Here is a 22,283-nt window from a genome sequence, read left to right on the forward strand (position 1 = left end):
ACAAAAGCTACCTAACTCAAGGGATGAGCCAGTGTTGTGTCTACATATGAGACTTAGTCTACATATGACTTGGCATATTTCAGCACGGGGTGTAGTGGGTTCTTAAAACAATGGAGAACAAAATTAGAAAGATAAATAGTATCTGAAAGTGATGACACAGAAACTGAGAGATGCATCTGGTCTTTGGTTGATCCAGCTACTGTTCACCAAAGCCTCATCAGAAACTGAGGAAACGTTTAATCTTTCGCCAGTTTAAATTTGGTAATGATTTGCTCTATGTTTGAATGAAACACATGACTTTTAGCAAGGCATCAAATATGCAACCCTCCAGCAAAACAGTGTCTCACACAAGCTTTGAGCTGACTGAGTTTGCACAGGAGCTTGACCTTCTGGTTCAATACTAATTCTTAATTGTTGGAAAGGAAGTGTTTCCCTTTAAATTTCTGCAAAAGATTAAGTAAAGTGCAGCTTACAAAACTGGCAAGGGAGAGTCAGGTTTTCTCATTGGTATTAACCGCATGTTTCTCTGATGCTGTTGGAGCTTTCTTGTCAACGTTATAAGCCGAGCAGAAAAGAAACAGCAAAGTCAATGAAGTTTTTTTTTTTTTTTAAAGCAACAGCAACTTTTCATTGTTCAGTACATATAGAGCATTTGTTGCTGTGGAACAAGCATTTACACTGCTTCTCGTGGACTCTTCCTGTGATGGAAAAAGCCTACTATGTCTCCTGATGAAAATATTGGTATTTGTGACACACATTATTGCTTTGTTGTTTTGCCAAGCTGCTACATCACAAAAGATATCCACGTGTTCCTTTTTTCAGTACTTTTTGCCTCACTTCAAGACCTTCGAAATGTCTTTGTTTTCTTTGTAGTTAATATGTCCGCCACCTCTGTATCATCCTTTCTTTGAGGTAACTCACCTTCAGAAGAGTCCGAGGAGCGCGACAAAGAGCCCAGAACGTTGACCTACCCGGCATACATCGCCAGCCTACTGGACACAGGGGCTAAACGGATGGCAGCTGGCGTCCGAATGGACTGCAGCAGCCAGGGTCAGTGCCCACGCTCCTGCCACCTCTGCCACATGAGCCCAAGGACGACACAAGGGCGCCAGCAGTCTGAGCCTGTGCTTCTGAAGATTACAAAGGCCGCACCCATCTACGAGCTGGTGTCCAACAATGAGACCTACCAGGTGTGTGGATTGTTTTTTTGTGCTTAATCCTAATCTACAAATGTGGACTAACTATCTGGACCTATTGTTTTCAGTCTAAAAACACCGGTATCCACAGTGACACCATTTAGATTCATGCCTTCATCCTGCCATCATCCTTCAACAGATTACACCATTCCAGTCACCTTTTCAGAATGTAAGATAAGCACACGTTTCTCCTCTTGTCCTCCTTTTTTCATTTATATCAAAGCTGGAAACTTATGCGTGAAAACAGCAGCTAATAATCCAGCCATACGTATAGCTGTGAGATCATTAAACAACGCTGATTACTCGCTGGCACACTGCAATGAGGCTCTTAATATATGCGTGTGAGAGAGAGAGAGAGAGAGAGAGAGAGAGAGAGAGAGAGAGAGAGAGAGAGAGAGAGAGAGAGAGAGAGAGAGAGAGAGAGAGAGAGAGAGAGAGAGAGAGAGAGAGAGAGAGAGAGAGAGAGAGAGAGAGAGAGAGAGAGAGAGAGAGTGTGTATGTGGGAGATCCCAAAGCTCGTGGCTTAATTATAAACCAGGTCATGGACACAAAGAACTTTACAGAGAAGTCTTTCTCTTTCAGTGAGTCCCGCCTCTCTCTGCTTGCTGTGCCATAAAATGCCGCACTGTGCTGTGATTTACTCGACTCCATCAATACTGTATGTCGATGATGCTTCTACTCCTCCAGCAAGAAGAAAGGGTCGATGCGGAGCTGTCCACCCCTTTTATCCTCGAGCTCAGTCAGACAGACTCCACTGCTGGTATTGACAGAGGCTGTTTTGGAGTTTGCTGGTAGTTGACCGTGCAGATGCTCGTGTAGACACATATCAGAGGCAACATTTGGAATAAATGCATATCGTAGCTTTTCGTCTTTGTGCTCATTAGTTTCTCCATTTGTCCCTACAGTATAATGATATGAGGTGTGAATCTCTCAACCCCCGGTTGAAGTATATGTTTCTATTTATACAGATGGATCCATCAGGATTTTTAATCAATTGTAAGCCAGCTACTCATTCCATCATTCCTTCGCCTACACTTCCTCACCTCCCACACCTTTTACCTCAGCGGCAGCCAGGAGTGACTTATGTGACAATCTCTCCACAAGTTTGTGCTCCTTTGTTTCAGACGCCATATTTCCATAGGCACTGGAATCACTTTAATTAGCCAAGCCAACTTTATTTATAGAGCACTTTAAAAACAGCAACCACTGACCAAACAGAACAAAACACAAATAAAGGCATGAGTAAAAAAAATAATCAATTAAAACAATAAAATTAATATAAAAAAATCAACATCTCAAGTCTTGAGAGGAGATTTAAAAATGGCCAAAGGAGGAGCTTTTCTATTGTGTAACGGCAACAAATTCCACAATTTAGGAGCCGCACTGGCAAAAGCCCTGCCCCCCCCCGTGAGGCGATGGTGCTAACCACCACACCATCGTGCAGCCCCAGGGCACGACCATTTAAAGATAAAAAAAATGATGAGTTTTAAAACTAACTCTAAAATGGACAGTGCAGCCAGTGCAGCCAGTGCAGCGGAGAGAAAACAGGAGTAATGTGCTCTTTCTTTCATGTTGCAGTTAAAAGGTTTTACTGCTCAGACACTTTGGTTTAGTCACAGATGTTATCCACTCTATTTCCTCCTGTTCTTCTGTTCAGATACTGCTCATATCTCTGTATTAGTTTTTAGTTAGAATTGGCAATGCATACTGCATGACAGTGTCACGTGACAAATAAAGTAGCGAGTTATTATTCATCCGCCGCTCTGTCAGGTTTGAATCAGCTGCTACAAGCTAAAAAATCTGTGATACGGAACAGAAGTTCCAAAACAGAAGTTATTATAAGCCACGTTTACATTTTACAGTTTATAAGGTAAACAGGTTTAAAAAAATGCTTTCATTACTTCATGTAATACAATTATCATGTCGTTACACAGAGGCTGTTTCATATATATCACACTAAACTTGTTTGGTGATAAAACTCAAAACCTCAGTTAATACAACTGGATAAATATAATCGAGCATTGCTTTGAAGGTTGCAGCAGCAAGAAACTGTAGGACATAATTAACTCAGCAGTGTTCCCAATGCTAAAGGAGATCATAACAGAGGCACCAACCCCTCCTTTCCTTAGCATTAAGAGAGCTTGAACAGCTCTCATCTTGGCTGCTACTCAGATACTCCCAGATCATTCCACTCAGTTTGGAACTTCCCTAGTGTTTAAAAAAAAAAGACTATTCTACCCAGACCCATTGTTGTTTATTTTTATTTCCTCCTCAAGTTTTGTTTCTAGTTTGTAAGGCAAGGCATCTTTATTTATATAGCGCATTTCATACCACAGGCAACTCAATGTGCTTTACATAAAGACAAGGCATTTAAAAGAACAGCATAAAGCAGAAATTTAAAGAAAATAAATAGAATAAAAATTAAAAACACAGTTAAAAGCAATCAAAGAAGAGAGGAAAAAGAAAGATATAAACTCAACCATACGCACACCGAAAGAGAAATGTTTTTAACCTGGATTTAAAAGTGCTTACAGTTGGGGCTGATTTCAGTTCTGCTGGTAGTTTGTTCCAGTTGTGTGCAGCATAACAGCTAAAAGCTGCTTCACCGTGTCTAGTTTGAACTCTGGGCTCCACTATCTGACCTGAGTCAGCAGATCTCAGAGCTCTGCTGGGTTTATACTCTACTAGCATGTCATTCATGTATTCTGGACCTAAACCATTCTGTGATTTGTAGACGAGTAGCAGAACTTTAAAATCTATTCTGTATCTGACCGGGAGCCAATGTAAAGACTTGAGAACTGGGGTGATGTGATGTGATCTCTTTGTTCTGGTTAAAACTCGGGCTGCAGCGTTCTGAATGAGCTGCAGCTGTTTGACACTCTTTTGGGGGAGTCCAGTCAGAAGACCGTTACAGTAGTCAAGTCTACTGAAGATGAAAGCATGAATCCGCTTCTCCTGATCTGTTTGGGACATGAAACCCTTAATTCTGGATATGTTCTTAAGTTGATAAAAGGCTGATTTGTTGACTGATTTGATATGATTGTTGAAGGTCAGGTCTGAGTCTATCAGCACGCCGAGGTTCCGGACTTGGTCTTTAGTTTCTAGAGACAGTGACTCAAGATGTTTACTGACAGCAAACCTCTTCTCTTTGTTGCCAAACACAATGACCTCAGTTTTTTCTTGATTTAACTGAAGGAAATTTTGGTTCATCCACTTTTTGACTTGCTCTAAGCAGTCGCACAATGACTCTATAGGACTGCAGTCATCTGGAGACAGTGCGAGATATATCTGTGTGTCATCTGCATAGCTGTGGTAGTTGACTTTAGAGTTCTTCAGAATTTGACCCAGAGGCAGCATGTATAGAGTGAACAGAAGGGGTCCAAGAACTGACCCCTGAGGAACTCCACATGTCATAGCCACTCGATCAGATTGATTACTTCCAATAGTCACAAAATAACTCCGCTCCTCCAAGTAGGACCTGAACCACTCTAGGACTGTCCCGCTGTTGTAGAATTACTTTTTCTACTGATTTGAGACCATGCATAATGTAGCCCATACCTCCATCCTCTGGTGACACTCTACAGTTAGTTTATTAAAATGAATGTAATCACTTCACATTTGCTTCACGAGTGAATGGAAATCCACCTAATAGGACGCATGGTTATTGATGTTAACCTGACAGTTGCCATTTCCCAATCTTTATCCTACAGATATCCTCGTATCTGCTCTTTGACCAATCTGATTGACCAAAAAAAAAACGGGGCAAATGAACTGAACAAATGTTAACATGTCTAAGTTTTTCCTGTCCTCATCTGTCCCTCTTTGTAGGCTCTTCAGGAGGCAATGATGAGCATGCTGTGGTGCTCAGGGAAAGGAGATGTTATTGACGACTGGTGTCGATGTGATTCCAACGCTTTTGGCTCAGATGGACTTCCCACCTGCGCCCCACTTCCTCAACCTATGTTAGTGAAATGTTGTTACCTTGTCTTTCTTCAGCCCACTCGGTAGGGTTGTGATAAATTCTATCCACCAGTTTACCGACAAAATCTATCTCGATGAGACCAAACATTACAGTGATCAATGGTTTGTTTCTCCTGTCTTTTATGGGTGCGCAAAACCAATTAAATGAGTTGTTTTAAATTGATTGGATGACATAAAGACCTCTGTACAGAAAGTTGCTGCTGCCATAGGCTATAGCCGAGGACAACCGCTCCAGAGTGAGTCAGACTTTAAGGGATAAATTACCATATTTTCCTGTGACAGATGTGTTTGTGATATTGCAAAAGGATGATGTAAGCTGCCAATTACAGTAATGAGGCCATCTTGTTGACAGCATCTTTCACAGTGGCATTGCTATACGTCTTTGTCACTCTGTTGCCAGGCTGAAGCTGTCTTACACCTACGAGCCCAGCAGCTCATTGGTCATAATGGAGTGGAACCACACAGAGCCGCCAATCGGTGTGCGGATTGTCGATTATCTCATCAGCCAGGAGAAGGTGACAGAGAGGACCGACCACTCTAAAGTTGAGACAGGTATGTCTGTTCAGATCAAGAGTTTAGCCATAAATAAGGCCCACCCTTTGAAAAATTGCCAGGCATCCAATGATAGTTAAAACATCTTTATGAATCAGATATTTTTGTCAGTGTCAGTTTATGGATACAAAGTTACACCCTCCACCTGCTGGGATTTGCAGGTTCTTTTGCGTAATTCACCTCTCCCAAACATAACTTACTGCCTTCTTTTGAATAGACACTGAGCTGCAAAGGGGGTCTGTTGGTGTTTTGTAACACAACACAATTACAAGAGCAACATTTAACTCAATAGCAAGTTTAAATGAGAGATCGTTGTTAAAGTTTCCTGAATGTGACCTTTTATGACATCAATTATGATGAGTATGTTGATATTATGATATATTTATTCATAAAATACTATTTTGTGCCTGGCTGTGTGGGGAATTTCACGTGCAAACAAAGCAAAAAAGCAGTGAGGGAGGAGGTTGTGCTCAGTGCGGAACCACTTTGAGCTGGTTATTAGCATCGGTTTCTATTAGCAGCTCTCGCCTTTTTTTCAAACCATAAGCCTTCCAATGTGTCAGCCACATTTGTGCGCCTGCTTTGTTTGAAGTACTCCACCAAATAGAGGAATTCCTGGTCAACAGGTTTAAAAGTACACAAAAAAAAAAAGCTACGTATCCACCTCCTGATACTGTTGCCGATGGGCTTTGTTTAAAATAGAGCCCCACTCCAAATTTCATGCAACTTAAAAAAAAAACGAAATTAATTAAATAAAGAACAATTCCTAAATCAAAATGTTAAAGAAGTTCATCCTTTGAAGCCGTTTGTCCAGGTTTAACCATGAATCTGCTTGGTCAAGACCCAATTCCATATGTAATTTTAAAGACCACCACGAGATGGTGTTCACTAGTTATAAAAATGTACAACCTCTGGACAGGACTTTCTCCAGTGCCAGGTTTTATAACACAGCTGCCGCAGGTTTTTTTAGTTTTTTTTTTTAACATTTGTTATTATGGTGATGACATAGTAGCTAGATGACAGCATGATAGGTGTGTATACCTATGTGTCTTTCACAGTAATTGGCAACACATTTGAAGAGAAACCTAACAAAAATGCTAATAGCTTCTCTGTAAAAGTAATATGGCTATTAAATGGAGCAGCTTCATCAAAAAGGATTTCTCTACGTTCCCTGCTCATTCCAAATGGATTTACCCATTGAGGTATGTTTTCCCTCCTGTTTGCACTATTAGGAGGAAGTCATATAACAAGCCACAGGACCAGCAGGAGTGTGTGTAACTACCCATGACAGAGAGCACTGCTTGTTTGGCTGGCCCTGTATGAGTCGGAGCTTGCAAAACAGGGTCAGTTTATTTTAGCAGTAATGACCCAATCCATAATGGAGACTGTTACAGTTCCCTGTGACTACCAAAGTTTGTTGTGGCTTAATGAGAGTAGTCCGAGCTGTGAGGGTTATTAATCAATACAGTGGGCTCAGGAGGGAGAGAAAAGTAGATGCTTTTCTTGATTAGTGGTGTTATGGTGAATATGAGCAATGGCCTCAGCACTTATGGTTTAGCTTAGTTGTAATACTTTCAACATGCTTCTGCATTGGGGCTTTTCAAATTCTCGTCTATACGTTATGGCGTTTTGTTGCCACTTAGGGGCACTGTCAGAAATACGTTAAAAAATGTGAGCTGCAGGCTTTAAGCGACGCTGTTGTTGGTCCTTTAGCTTTGCTCTGCTGTGGAAAAGACAGTAGTCAAAGAGAACAAATAGCTACTATGTGATGAAGTAAAACTAAGTGTTAAAATAATAAGAAATTGCCCAGCGCAGCTGTTGTTTATGCTCTTCACCAGTGCCTCTTTGTGGTTTATTATTTTTGGCCCATCATTCTCTTTCTTAAGAAATCTGATATCAGTCCCTTTTGGCTCAGGAATCTTACCAAAAGCATAGTGTCATCTCCTAAGCCTGCACAGTATTATGTTTTTGGTATATCTGTGTAATGTTGCAGCCTGGAAGCTGTTCATTTCCTGGTCTGCTCCTTGCTCTGACACTAATTGCCTTCATGATATTCACCTGTGCCTGATTAACGTTTGCTCTCTCCCACTCTGCACTCCGCCTATATCAACTCCTTCCTGCCAGAGTTCCCTGCCAGATTATCGCAAGCCTCACAGCCAGCAGATGTCCAGCCTCACCTCTCTACTTTGTCTTCCTGATTTCCTGTTCCGACCGTTGCCTGAATCACCTTTGTGGATTATAACCCTCTACCTCCAGAAGACCTCCCTGGATCCTCAGGATCATACCCAATCTTGGATTACCCCTGACTGTCTTCTCTGGACCTGTTCTCCGTACCCTGGAGCGGACTCTGACCATCACGGATCCACATCTCCATTGGAGGATTATCCGGACTCCAGCTACATTCAACTCCTGTCCAGCACCTGTGATCCAATAAACCTTTTACCACTAAGCTTGTGTCTGGTTGAATTATCGGGTTTTCTGATCTGGTCATTACAGTATAATCTGGCCATGATGAACCCGTCACCAGCACAAGAGTGGTGCACTGGAGTTGAGCGATCCATTTCCAAATTAGAGAAGACTGTTTCTGACATGATGGTTTTGTTGCGTAATCCTTCTCTCCCTACTAACCCTCCTCCAGCTCCACCCGCACCTTCCATTCAACCAGCTGTGCAGTATAGATCATCACCACTTCATGAACCTCGTCTCACACCACCTGAAGTTTTTAAAGGCGAACCCTCACAGTGCAGAGCCTTCCTAACACAGTGTGAGATCCATTTTGAGCTGCAGCCGTCTTCCTTCCCTACCGAGAGATCCAAGGTAGCGTATGTTATTTCCTTGCTTTCTGACCACGCTAAGTTATGGGGAACGGCTGAATGGCAAAGAGACTCAGGGATTTGTTATTCTTATAAGAACTTTGCTAAAGAACTGGCACGAGTTTTTAGCCCAGTATTACCTGACCGAGAAGCTGCCAGAGGTCTGCTATCAATTAAACAGGGCAGACGAAGAGTCACTGATTATATTATTGAATTTCACACTCTGGCAGCAGGAAGTAAGTGGAATGAAGATGCACTAATCGATGTGTTTTACCGAGGGCTGTCTGAGCAGATCAAGGACCAGCTCACTACTCATAGTACTCCGGAGACGCTGAAAGACCTGGAGGACCTGGCTACTAGGATGGATCTAAGGCTGCAGGAACGGAGAAGAGAGACTGGCACCTTCAGAGGCCTTCCTTCTGGGGAACTATTTCCTTCGTCCTCTGCACCCCCTGAGGTACACAACTTGGTTACCATGCCTACACAGGAAACAGAAGAACCCATGCAGATTGGGCGTACCAAACTTTCGCCACAGGAGATGGAACGTCGCAGGAGACTGAAGTTATGCTTCTACTGCGGTTCCAATAAGCATACCATTAACCGCTGTTCTTTAAAAGGACAAACTCAGTAGGTGGTGGGAGGTTCCTACTGAGTCATTCTCTCGCCAAGACCCTCCCACTCCTTTCTATTCCTGCCGAATTCAAGATAAATGGCCGTGTTCATAGTTTTCCTGTTTTTATTGATTCTGGAGCAGATGCTGAGTTTCTTGACTTAGACCTCGCCAAGTCTTTAGGGATACAAAACTCTCCAACTCAAAAGACTCAGAAGGTACTAGCCATAGATGGTCATGTAGTTCATCAGGTTACCCATGAGACTGAACCCATTCATATGACTATGGGAGGTAATCACCATGAAATAATCAAGTTTATGTTGATCAAGTCGCCCGACTTGCCAGTTATCTTGGGGGCATCCTGGCTTAAGCAGCACAACCCCCATGTGGATTGGGTCAAAGGAGAAATCAGGGGCTGGTCTCAGAATTGCTTGATGTCCTGTTTGCGCAATGCTCCCATTCCCACCAGTGTGTCGGAAATCGAAGAGAAATACCCAGACATTTCTAAGGTCCCCATCGAATACCATGATCTGAGGGAGGTATTCAACAAACATAAGGCCACCTCCTTACCACCTCATCGACCGTATGATTGTGGCATAGATCTTCTTCCTGGGACCTCTCCTCCTAAGAACCGCATATACCCGTTGTCAGCTAATGAGAGAACTGCTATGCAAAAGTACATCAGTGATGGTCTCAAGGCTGGCATTATTCGCCCCTCGTCTTCCCCTGCAGGAGCCAGCTTTTTCTTTGTTGGCAAGAAAGACGGTTCCTTGCGCCCCTGCATTGACTATAGGGGACTAAATGACATAACAGTGAAAAACAGATACCCTCTCCCACTCATGAACACCGCCTTTGATCTCATTCAAGGAGCTAAGATGTTTACCAAATTAGATCTGAGAAATGCATACCACTTAGTGAGGATAAGGGAGGGGGATGAATGGAAAACTGCCTTCAATACCCCAACTGGTCACTATGAATATTTGGTGATGCCTTTTGGCCTTACGAATGCTCCAGCGATCTTTCAAGCTTTGGTCAATGATGTCCTCAGAGATGTGGTCGGACAGTATGTCTTTGTCTATCTAGATGACATATTGATTTTTTCCAAAGACCTAGAGACTCATAGACAACATGTTAGATCTGTCATGCTTCGCCTTCTCCAAAACAACCTGTTCATCAAAGCGGAGAAGTGCGAATTTCATCAGTCCACTACTTCCTTCCTTGGTTTTGTCATTTCTCCTAATAGAATTACTATGGATCCCTGTAAACTGTCTGCAGTTAAGGACTGGCCCATTCCACAAACCCGGAAACAACTACAGAGGTTTTTGGGGTTCGCCAACTTTTACAGGCGTTTCATTCGCAATTTCAGTCAAGTTGCAGCCCCTCTACATGCCCTAACCTCGTCTAAGACCAGATTCCTGTGGAATGAACGGGCAGATGTTGCCTTCACCAAGTTGAAGGATCTGTTCACCTCTGCGCCTGTTCTCCGTAGCCCAGATGCCGCTAGGCAATTCATTGTTGAAGTGGATGCTTCCAGTGTGGGTGTAGGGGCTGTTCTAAGTCAACGCAGCAATGATGATAAGGTTCACCCTTGTGCCTTTTTCTCTAGAAGTCTATCTTCATCAGAACAAAATTATGATGTGGGAGATCGAGAACTGCTGGCGGTCAAACTGGCTTTGGAGGAATGGCGCCATTGGCTGGAGGGAGCTGAGACACCATTTTTAGTTTGGACCGATCACAAGAATCTCGAGTACATCAATTCTGCTAAGCGACTCAACCCTCGCCAGGCCAGGTGGGCATTATTTTTTAGCCGTTTCAATTTCACTCTTTCTTACAGACCTGGAACGAAGAACATCAAACCTGACGCTCTGTCCAGAATACTGGAGCCATCAGCTAAGGAACAAGCTAGTGAGAGTGGAGAATTTATTTTACCTGATTCCGTTCGACTGGCAGTCTCTCGGGTGGGGTTGGAGGAGTCTATCAAGAGCTCTCATCGACTGCACCCGGTCCCAGTCACTTGCCCACCAGATCGCCTGTTTGTCCCTAATCATCTCCGAACTGAGGTACTCTGTTTCTGTCATAACTCTCGTCTGTTTTGTCATCCTGGCCTAAGTAAAACCCTGTCTGTCATCCGGGGACGCTTTTGGTGGCCAACGTTATATTCTGACACTAAGGGCTTTGTTGCTGCCTGTCATACCTGCTCTCAGTCTAAGTCTTCCCGCAGACCGCCAGCCGGACATCTCAGGCCTTTACCCATTCCACATCGACCTTGGTCTCACATAGCCATGGACTTCATAACTGGACTGCCTGCATCAAATGGCCATACCGTTATTCTCACTATTGTGGACCGATTTTCCAAGATGACTCACCTGGTTCCCCTCAAGAAACTCCCCTCGGCCAAGGAGCTTGGTGGAGTCTTGGTCCGAGAAGTTTTCCGTTTGCATGGACTACCTTCCGACATTGTTTCTGACCGGGGCCCTCAATTTGTGTCTCAGTTTTGGAAGGAGTTCTGTGGTCTGTTGGGGGTCAAGGTGAGCCTCTCATCTGGCTTTCATCCCCAAACTGACGGTCAGTCGGAACGTGCTAACCAGGAGGTTGAGGTGAAGCTTAGGATGCTTTGTGAAAAGGATGCTACCAGTTGGTCACAGAATTTACCTTTGGTTGAACATGCTCTAAACTCTCTTCCATCCTGCTCCACTGGTCTGTCTCCTTTCTACACAGTTTATGGATTCCAGCCACCCGTGTTTTCCATCCAGGAGAAGGAAGCCAGGGTCCCATCTGCCCACGCCGCTGCTCTCCGCTGCCAGCGGACCTGGAGAAGAGCCAGAAGAGCCCTTCTTAAAGCGGTCAGTGTCTTCTGCAGAGGTGCTGACCGACACCGCATCCCCGCACCCCAGTACACTATTGGGCAGAAGGTTTGGCTCTCTTCCAAGAATCTACCTCTAAGGGTGGAGAGTAGAAAATTGGCTCCTCGTTTTATCGGACCCTTTCCTATCTCTAAGGTGGTTAACCCAGTGGCAGTTCGTCTACAGCTTCCTCGCACTCTACGCATTCATCCCACATTCCACGTCTCCTGCATCAAACCATATGCTTCCTCCTGCCTCTCGCCCCCCTCCAGGCCCCCTCCTCCCACCCGAAACCTTGATGGGGGGCCGGTCTACACCATCAATCGCATCCTTCGGTCAAGACGTTGGGGTCGTGGCACCCAGTACTTGGTTGACTGGGAGGGATATGGACCTGAAGAGCGCACCTGGGTTCCTGCTAGACACATTATTGATAAGACGGTCATCAAGGAATTCCATCGCCTCCATCCTGATAAACCTGGTGGTCCGTCGGGTGCCGGACGTTGAGGAGGGGGTACTGTAATGTTGCAGCCTGGAAGCTGTTCATTTCCTGGTCTGCTCCTTGCTCTGACACTAATTGCCTTCATGATATTCACCTGTGCCTGATTAACGTTTGCTCTCTCCCACTCTGCACTCCGCCTATATCAACTCCTTCCTGCCAGAGTTCCCTGCCAGATTATCGCAAGCCTCACAGCCAGCAGATGTCCAGCCTCACCTCTCTACTTTGTCTTCCTGATTTCCTGTTCCGACCGTTGCCTGAATCACCTTTGTGGATTATAACCCTCTACCTCCAGAAGACCTCCCTGGATCCTCAGGATCATACCCAATCTTGGATTACCCCTGACTGTCTTCTCTGGACCTGTTCTCCGTACCCTGGAGCGGACTCTGACCATCACGGATCCACATCTCCATTGGAGGATTATCCGGACTCCAGCTACATTCAACTCCTGTCCAGCACCTGTGATCCAATAAACCTTTTACCACTAAGCTTGTGTCTGGTTGAATTATCGGGTTTTCTGATCTGGTCATTACAATCTGTCTGCCTTTGTCGAAGTAAAAATTTCACAAAATCCTTCACTGTTTGGAGCCTGAAAGCAGCACATATGGATGCCTCCAGGCAAACATTAATGTGCCACACGAGGTCGTGAATTCACATTTATCCTTTGACTTTATCTTTTTTTTTACGTTAGCATTTCATGTCTTTTTCAAAATGTTAGGGGAAGGTACTTGTGTCTCTCTTTTTTATCTTTTTGTTTTTTGCATCGCAAGTACATAATATGGTACATGTCACAGATTGCTGAATCATAATGAACCATGATCACACTGCATTTCCTGTCCTTCCCAGTATCTTTGCAGCATACTTCTCTGTGCAGATGTTCATTGAGCTTTATAATACCATTAGAGCCAATGAACAAAGTTTTTGATATTAGTAAGCAGAATGCACTGTATTAACCGCATGACTTGACGAATCATTCCCTCTGTGCTTGGTAACAACTTAAGATAAAAATTTGATTATTTGAGCCTGACGGTTATTAGTTATGTATTTGAAAGCACCTCAGACTACTGCAATAGGTTTTTCTGCACCGAATAACATGCTTTAGAAACGATTATATGTCATTGCTTGGGTGACCAAACATAGGCAAGTGAAGGTGTCTTCACTTTGTTGAGTGAACGGTGTTCCGTTCTACAGAAAAACTATTATTTAATCGTTATTAATCGTTAATATATTGTTCAAGTTAATTGTCAGATTAATAAAAAAAACTCAAAAACACCTGTTAAGTAATTAGATTAAACATGATTTAATTCTCAAATATGTTTGATGATATTAATGCAAAGCACTAAAAACAAGATGTTTATATAAACGCTTGTGTTACACGCAGCTTTGCATTAGTTTTACACAACCCTGCATTACCAAACAGAATCAAACCTGTTCTACTTCCGTTCCTTTGCTGTGGCAGTAATGTAAAGAAATGGGAAGTGTAGAGACAGAAGAGTGTCTGTGACTGAACTGACAGTGACTTTTGGAGGTAATAAGGGGAACATTTTGATGAGTAACTATAAAAAAAATCATTTTTAAGGCCGATGAGCCCTTTAGTTTGTTTTGGAACAGAATTTCTTCCTGTGCCGTTTGAACAAATATTCTGTGTCATCTCACCATTGGAGCTAGAGTTCCAAAACCTTCCGACGCAGACGTGCGTCCCATCCTTTAATCTTTCCTGTCAGGGTGATAAACACTGAAAATGGAAGCATAGCATGCTCAAGTATTAAACAGATTTTTTTTGTGTTTGAGAGAATATACCGGAGCTGTGGTGCCTTGATAAAAGGTTTACTTAAAGTTGAAAAGCAAGACATCTTTCTTTGGCCACACAGTTAATCTTAAAGACAGCAGAATAACACTGTTGTGTATTATCAAAATTCACTGCCACTGAAAGCAGTTTATGATTGTCACTCCTATTGAAAGACACCATTTCATGTTGCTAAAATAGATGAGGTGCGATGTTCTCATTTGAATGAGGTACTTATTTCTTTATAATCTTCTTCAGAGCAAAGTCACAAGCAAACCATTAGCCCGACAGATATAATCCATCACAGTGAAGCTGTTGTAGACAAAATATTTTCACACTTTACTTGTTTTTTGCCTATCAAGCCCCATTTTGTTCCATCTCTGCCTCAAGACACGCACTGCACACTTAAAACAGCTGACTTGACAACTACTCTACTTGTGCTAATCAAGCAGTTTTGTCGGTGTCTTCCTATCAGTAAAGGCACTTTACCGTCTGCCTTTTGGATGTGTGATAGATGTGTGATTAGCATCATGCGTAAGTTTTACTTTTCGTTCAACAGTTATGTGAAAATCTCTTTTTCAGGGATCCTGTATCTTATTTGCGATGATAAATACTATGTTCCATGCACAGTTGAGCTAGAGTTACAGCTCAACACGGGCATTTAATTGGACCATTGTGGTCTTGCCAGAATACAGGCCATTTAAGACACCCCGTTGCTCCTAACGTTCTCTGTTTGAGATCATCTCACTTAAAGCATCGCTGAATTCACTGCACATTAAAGATGTCGTCTTTAAATGATCTGAGGGGCGATTTTGTCAGATGACGGTTATAAAATCAGCATTTTGTTAGAGCAGAGCGGCGGTCTGGAAATGTTTTAAGCGACCACGACTAAGTAGCTTTGATGGGCTGATTTGCAATCACAGTTTCTGATGTGTTTTTTATTGGAAAAGACTAGAAAAACTCCAGGTATTGAATTGAAAAAATGTACCAGTACTTATTTGATTAACTGAAACATGTGCTTTGTTGCACTATTTTACAACATATATGTCTTGATTTAATAGGTTTGGTGTTTTTTTGTATTGGTCTATAGTACAGATAAAAGTTCAGTCAAAAAAATGAATAAATCAGTAACAGTCTCTAAACATTTGACTGATCCTAAATGAATTCTTAGCCTTTCCTAATGAATGTCATACACGATGTGTCATGTTATGGGCATATTGAGAAAGAAATAAGTAAAGATGCTCGTAGCCCTCAAGCATTTCCTTTGGCATGGAGCAGTTTTAAATGGACATGGAGTCTAGATGGCAAAATCAGCACAAAAGGTAGTGTGGCAGGCTGAATGAGTGGAAGACTTGTAAATCATTACTAATGCTGCTTTAAGTAGACATTAGTTTAGAAAGGCAGACGACTGGAGGCTCTTAGCTTGAAAGATTGCAGGATACAAAACTGAATTAATATGGGTAAGCAGGGCATGTTTACATGAATGTTTGGGGCCTTATACACCGAGATAACATTCAGCAGTCAGTTGCCTGGAGGGTCAGTGAACGCTTGTCTCTCTTGTATGTTTTTCTGTGTGTGCGCCACCATCTGACTCTGTTGGAGTTGTTTTTTTTAAGTCATTTCAACGTGTAGAATCGCTTTCCTGGTTGTTGGTGAAAGGGCTTACTCTGACTGGCTGTTAAATTGCCATAAGTATGACTCAAGAAAGACCAGCTCAGTTTGACGCTAATGAAAAGCAGAAAGCCAGTGCTGTTATGTTTATTTTGTTTGCTTGTTCGGTTTTTTTAATCCACATGGTCTTCAGACCTCACATATTGTAAAGCCTGCTACTGCCACCTTCTGCACTGACAAGCTACGTCTTCTTGAGGAGGCGCAGAGTCTTTGTCTTTGCCAGCAGGTGGAAGTCATTTGTACGACTTTATTTTCTGTCTTCAGACACTTGTGATGTATAGACACCCACCACGGGGGCCTCTTGTTGTCGCTGGAGACGTTTATTAAGAACATTCCAAACACTGAGGAACATTAATATTAATTTAGAGTGATATTTTAGCCCATCAGTGTCAGAGTCAAATCTCTATTTACCCTCCTTTTATTTTGTTTCCATGAACTTAGTAAGGAAATATCTGTCTCCTTACCTCCTAAAGTTGCTTGACATTTATTGCTAAAAGAAGTGGTTTTGGCCACTAAACTAAAACAATGAGTCAAATTGTGCTAAAATGTTTCATAAAACGTAGGGGAATGAAGGTGTTTTTTTACAACACACAGTTAGTTTTTAAATGGGAAGTATGAGCTGCGTGTTAATATGCTGGCACAATATAAATGAGCATTTTAAGGCTGCAAAATATTCGTTTACATCATCAACAGTTATGACAATACACAGTGAAAGGTCAGACTCCAGGAGAACGAGGTACCAGCACTCAAAAGTTTTCAGTTATCTCTGATCTGCACCAGTGTGCAATGATACCATGATTAAAAACGTGACAGTGCTATGATTGTTTATTTGTGTTCGGAGTTCTAGGCGGGACGGAGCAGGCATCTAGGAAGTTCAGGCGGAGTCTGGCCCGCTCCTGTCTGCACACCTGTTGTCCATCCACCTCCATTACTGGCTGGCTTTTTAAGAACCACCACCAAGTGCACTTATGACAGTCAACTGAAGAGCTCCTTTACATAATTTACTCAAAAGTGATTAACATTAGTGTTTCCTTGTTGTCTTTTGATCATTTTAGCCGTCAGCTTAGAAAAAAATTCATTCATTGGCAAGCATGCATTAATGCGCATGCAAGATCACATCAAGTATGGCTTGATGAGAAAGAATGAAATCTTCCCTCACACAGACAGAGGATGATGAATAGATATCCTGTTGATACAAAGTAAAGTTCACTGCGGGCTGTCCAAACACCAGCAGCCTCTGGAAAAGATATACTCAATCTCAGATGCAAAGAGATCCATCCAGAGAAAGCTAGACTCCCTGATACATTTAAATCCAGTTATTCCCTTCACACCCACTAGACACCAATAGGATAATATATAGGTCAGAAAATTACACAGTTTACAAAAATAACATTCCATATCTGCAGGGTGTTGAGGCTGTCAAAACTTTCAGCAGCTCCCTCTCGCTGCCATTTGGACTCTCTGATGTGTGAAATTGCACAGCGCAGCTCTAATTGCACTGAATGAAAGCTACACCGCAGTGTTCGGTGGGGGCTGAGCTGTTTTTGAAAAATGATAGAAAAACACTCATATAAAGCAGGAGAGTTCTATCCCGACTTCCCCCTTATGCATCTTATAGTGGATGATCGATTAGAAGGTGTATGGATTTTTTCGTCAAGTTGAGAGGAAAAGAGCGGGACCACCAAGGAGAGCAGAGAGGGCAGCAGCGGAGAGAAGAAGACTGGAGCAGTACGGAACTGAAAAAAGCTAAGATCTAGAGTATTTCTGATGCCCAAGGCACACCTATTTTGAAATCTGTGCAAAATAGCCCTTTTGCCATGTTTCACATCCCAGCAAGTCAGCAAGAAACCCCATTTAAACTGGTAAAATTATATGTGAAATAAAACGAAAACAAGAGGGAAATATATAAGGAATAAGGAGGGTGAGTAAACATATATTCAAAGACAAACGTTTTTTTTCATTAATTTTTTCAGTCCATGATTGTACTGAAGAGTGGGGCTGCTCCAAGTCCTGTTCAACCGGGAGGCATGCGCTCCTTCTGCCGTTGATGGACGCCAGAATAAAGAATGCCAACTTACACAGCGGGGATAAGAAGCGGTGTGAAAGTTGGGTTCTTGTGATCCATCCAGAGCTTCTTTTTTTTTGCTCCTTTCTTGCAATACGTTCCTGATATGATGCCTCTACAATTCAGCAATAGTCCCCGATGATGGCCTCACATGGAAAATAGCATTCCGACCTCTGTTTTGATGTATAAAGTGGCTGCCTGTGTGTCATCTAATGCAGTGGAGGTATTTCCATGGAGCACTGTTGCAAAGCCATCTGGCACATCATTGGTTCTTCCTTTGATTATATCATCAGACAAAGGCACTTTTGATTGTGAATCTGTGTCTCCTCTCTTGTGTGAGTTTCTTCAGCTTAGCAATAAATTCTTTCAGCTTGTAACTTGCCCGTATTGCCTCATCAGACAGTCTCACTGCTGCTGGTTAAGATCTCTTTTGAAAGAGCTGGAAAAGAAGCCAAAGTTTTTTCTCTGCATTGAAGTTGTGTTTTCCAAGTAGATATAGTCCTTCAGCTTGATTGGCATCACGTCAGCATTTGCTAGCTTCCGCTGTAGTCCCACTGAGAGCTGCTGACTTCAGCTGTCCAGTAATAAAAGTTTAACATAGGTAACTTTCTGAAAAATGTCTACATAAAGTTTTTCTCATCTATAGGTCATCTGAGCCGGTGGTGAGGTCGGTGTAAGAAAACAATCTATTTGCCCCTCACAGGTGTCTGTTTCCTCCTGCTTATCAATCAGAGCCATTAATGAGTCACACTCTAAAAATTCCAACAATTCAGCAACTGCAGACATCATCTTTTTCTCTGGGTGAAGAATTTACATTTGTTTCTTGTGAACTTAGTATGTGCTACTTCCAGTGTTGTAAACTGAAAATCGTTAGTCTTTGCGTGTCTCTAGTTTGAGGTCATGTAACGTGTGGTTGTCACAGAATTCCTGGCCACTCTTGAACTCGGGCCTGGCGACACTGGTGTGCCCCCGGCTCAGAGTTTGGGAGCCACAGCTCTACAGAGCCCACTGCACATGGTGGTTTTGATTTTAGCTGTCAGTCGTCTGTCATCTCTGAGAATCACTCTCACATGAGCTGGTGTTCATTTATTTCCAGAATCAGTAATCCCGCTGGCTGTCTTTTCTCTTCTTACTCCTCCTTCACCACCTCCTCATCTTTCATCTTTCATCCCACGTTCCTCCTCTTTCTGTGCTTTTCTCCTCATGAAATTCCTATCTGTGTTTGTTTTCTGTGTTTTTTACCAACTCCTTTTCACTTATCCTTCCCTTTTCTCCCTATCGCCTCTTCCTTCTAGGAAAGAGCCCTCGCCCCCTCTCTCTGGCCTCCTTCCCATCTTTTCTTAACACTTTATTTTTGTGTGTGTGTGCTCTTTATCATCATGTTCTCCACAATTTAGTTTTTCTCCAAAAGCCATCAAAGTATAGCAAAACAAGGGTCTTAATGCATTTCCTAAATGTAACATTCATAGGCTATACAACCCGCCTACACATTTCCAGGCAACCGTATCCAGTTAAAAATCATACTACATGGTGCTTAGGAGCTCAAAGGCTATTAAAGTAGTTATTTTCATCAAAGCTACTTTTTAAAAAGGCACAGTAAAAGCCTCAGCTCTGTGTGTGCATGCAATATTTACGACATTATGTTTTACAACATAATAAAGTACGAGCAATGATGGATGCAATACAGTATCTTTGCACCATCTTATTGTATACTTTAACAGACACTGATGTGACTGTGTAATTTAACGCGTCCCCATTCAAGATAAGTTGGAATGGAAATACATCAACGCGAATATATGGACTTGTTTCGTACGATTATTTGCTTGCTTACAGTTTATACTACAGGTGAATGAAATGAGACTTGAGGTTTTTAAATACACGGAAGAAGACATCCTGAGATTGTTTGTGTTTTATTGTTTTTCTCTGTCTCATTCCAGTACTCTAGTACTGGGTGGCAAAGAAAGTAAATAAGAAAGCCACAGTGGTCACGCTATTGTTTTTTTCTGTCATCATCACATGACTTCATCATAAACGCAAACAGTCTGCGGAGTTCCAAAGCCCAAAGTTTGTGACAAAGGATTATCACACACCGAAGGCACGTTTTTACTCAACTTCAAAGCTTAACTCGTGGTTTGCGCCAGGATTTGGCATGGTAGTGCAAGTAGAGTTGTTTGTTTTACACGAGTGCCACTGTTTTTGGAAACTGTTTGATGCTTTTCAATGCAAGCACTCATTTTTCCTCCTTAAATCAAATCCACAAACAGCCTGCATGATAAGATCCAGAAGGACAGTGAAATCAGAGGGTCCATTTACTGGAAAAGCTTGAAGCCGACACTACTGATCGTCTGTGTAAGAACCAAAATATAAATAAATAAAATACCAAATATCTATCCTTTACTTTCTTTGAAGGCTCATAGGAAACAGATGTTCCTTACAAAACATGCTTAGAGCTGTGATACACAGAGTGCATACCGTACTTGTTGACAGCTGCACGGTTGCATTTGTATATTTTTTTCGTGTATGAGGTTATGTAATGTTAGGTGAGTCTATGAGGATACACCTGATGATTAAAGCATCCAGGATTTGGCTGGATCTGAAGCTGACAACAGCTTGTTTGTGCAGTAATCTCTCCCTTAACAAGCTTCAGGCACACAAGGTGAGATCATAGTTTAAGCACAGACATTCACTCACGGATACGCAGGGTCCCCAGCAGATGTGTGGACAGCTGACGATTAGGAAGTCTGCTTTAAGTCAGGCCACCACTCGGCTTGACCAGTCTCGCCATGAAAGCAAACATCCCGTGAGCTGGAAGCCATTCAGTGATGTAACCGCTTTCATCACCCAACAAGGGCAAGGTTTGCTCAAAGGTCAGTGGAACTCAGAATCTAATTCATCAACACATTACGCAGATATTTACATGATACGCATACATACGCACATACAACCGGGGTGATGTGTCACTAACCCCAAAGCTCAACCAGACTGAGTTCCTCTTAGCACCAGACACTTCCGAAGAGCTGCCACTGCTTGGCCTTTTTCACATGCTTTCTCTGTACTCTGCTGATCACAGGACTGTCAAAAGGACTGTCAAAAGTCACTCCCCTCATTTCTGTGTAGCAAAAGTAAATTATACAATTGCACACATGTAATTTCCATATGAAGATATTTCTAAATCAAGCGTTAGAAAACATTTAAACCCTCATATATGATCTTGTTTGGCCTCAGATCTCCATGTTGGATACATCAAGAACACTTTCACTTGAAGGTGATGCCTTATTCTCATTTGTGGTGAAAAATGAAAGACTAGAGAGAAGTACTCATAGAGGCAATTCAGTCTTAAGGTTTCAAAGTGTCCCTTAGCCTCGAACTTGATTTGCTGACCCCAGCTACTGTAAGTCCCAAACCTGCCCTGGAAAAGTTGTAACAAATGCATGAATCAGGCGTCTGAAAAGGGGCCTGTTTCTGTTTCAACTGACAACACTGCATCTCTTTGTACCTGAGTGTTTGAGGCCTAACGTTTACTGCAAAGTTCATCCTCAAGCTTAAGTTTTATGGAGATCCTCACCCAGGGATTCCTGGGTGGATTCCAGCTTGAGCCCCGCCCAGAGATTCCAAAGAGGCTGAACTCTCTGAACTCATTTTCAGCACCTAAACTGATGGTGCTTTTCACTTTGAAGTAGGCATTGCAGAAGATAATTGAACATACCATTGCTCCAGGGTAAATATTTTTACATTACATAGAAAGAACAATCAAGTATCCTCGAACTAACCGTTGCCTCTCATGTTGGACAAAACAGGGAATGGAAAGATTACCATCCTTACCGAATAGAAGAACACGAAGTCTGAACTTCACATGTTTTTTTTCCAGAAAAGAGAGATGGGATTCTATGATACTCTTATTTGAATTTCCAGTTTGCTCAGCATGTGCCAGTCCAACTTCATACATCAGATCCGAGTCCCGATTAAGATAATGTTTTGATTGGGGTACACCTCAGACACCTCAAATGTCTGTAGTGACGCCAGCCCCGACCTCAACTTTCAGTGTAAGTTAATTAGCACATGGCAAATTTGCATATAGTTACAGAAGCATTTTAAGAAGCTTTTTTTCACCGAGGCATAGATGATATACACACAGCACATATTTTCCTTGCGTGAGTAAAACAGCTACTTGTGGTAACACAGTAGCTTGTTTCATTGAAACACGAGGCAGTGGCCCAATCGTGGTGTGTTCGGTGTCATCATGGCAAAAAATGCCGACTTCAATATCATT

General features: G+C 42.5%; 1 protein-coding gene across 7 annotated transcripts in view; it reads left to right on the top strand.

Annotated features, from left to right (window-relative positions):
- The window catches only part of astn1 (astrotactin 1), a 357,848-nt gene that overhangs the window by 299,993 nt on the left and 35,572 nt on the right, over positions 1–22,283 (top strand). For 6 of the 7 annotated variants that reach the window (XM_075483746.1, XM_075483747.1, XM_075483749.1 and 3 more), the window contains 3 exons: positions 913–1,190; positions 5,025–5,158; positions 5,578–5,729. In XM_075483746.1, the coding sequence (XP_075339861.1) occupies positions 913–1,190; positions 5,025–5,158; positions 5,578–5,729 (564 nt within the window). The remainder of the gene's footprint in view (positions 1–912; positions 1,191–5,024; positions 5,159–5,577; positions 5,730–22,283) is intronic. The other variant, XM_075483748.1, reaches the window with a different exon arrangement.

The sequence above is a fragment of the Odontesthes bonariensis genome, chromosome 14 (assembly GCF_027942865.1).
Source record: "Odontesthes bonariensis isolate fOdoBon6 chromosome 14, fOdoBon6.hap1, whole genome shotgun sequence".
In the NCBI taxonomy this organism is placed as follows: domain Eukaryota; kingdom Metazoa; phylum Chordata; class Actinopteri; order Atheriniformes; family Atherinopsidae; genus Odontesthes; species Odontesthes bonariensis.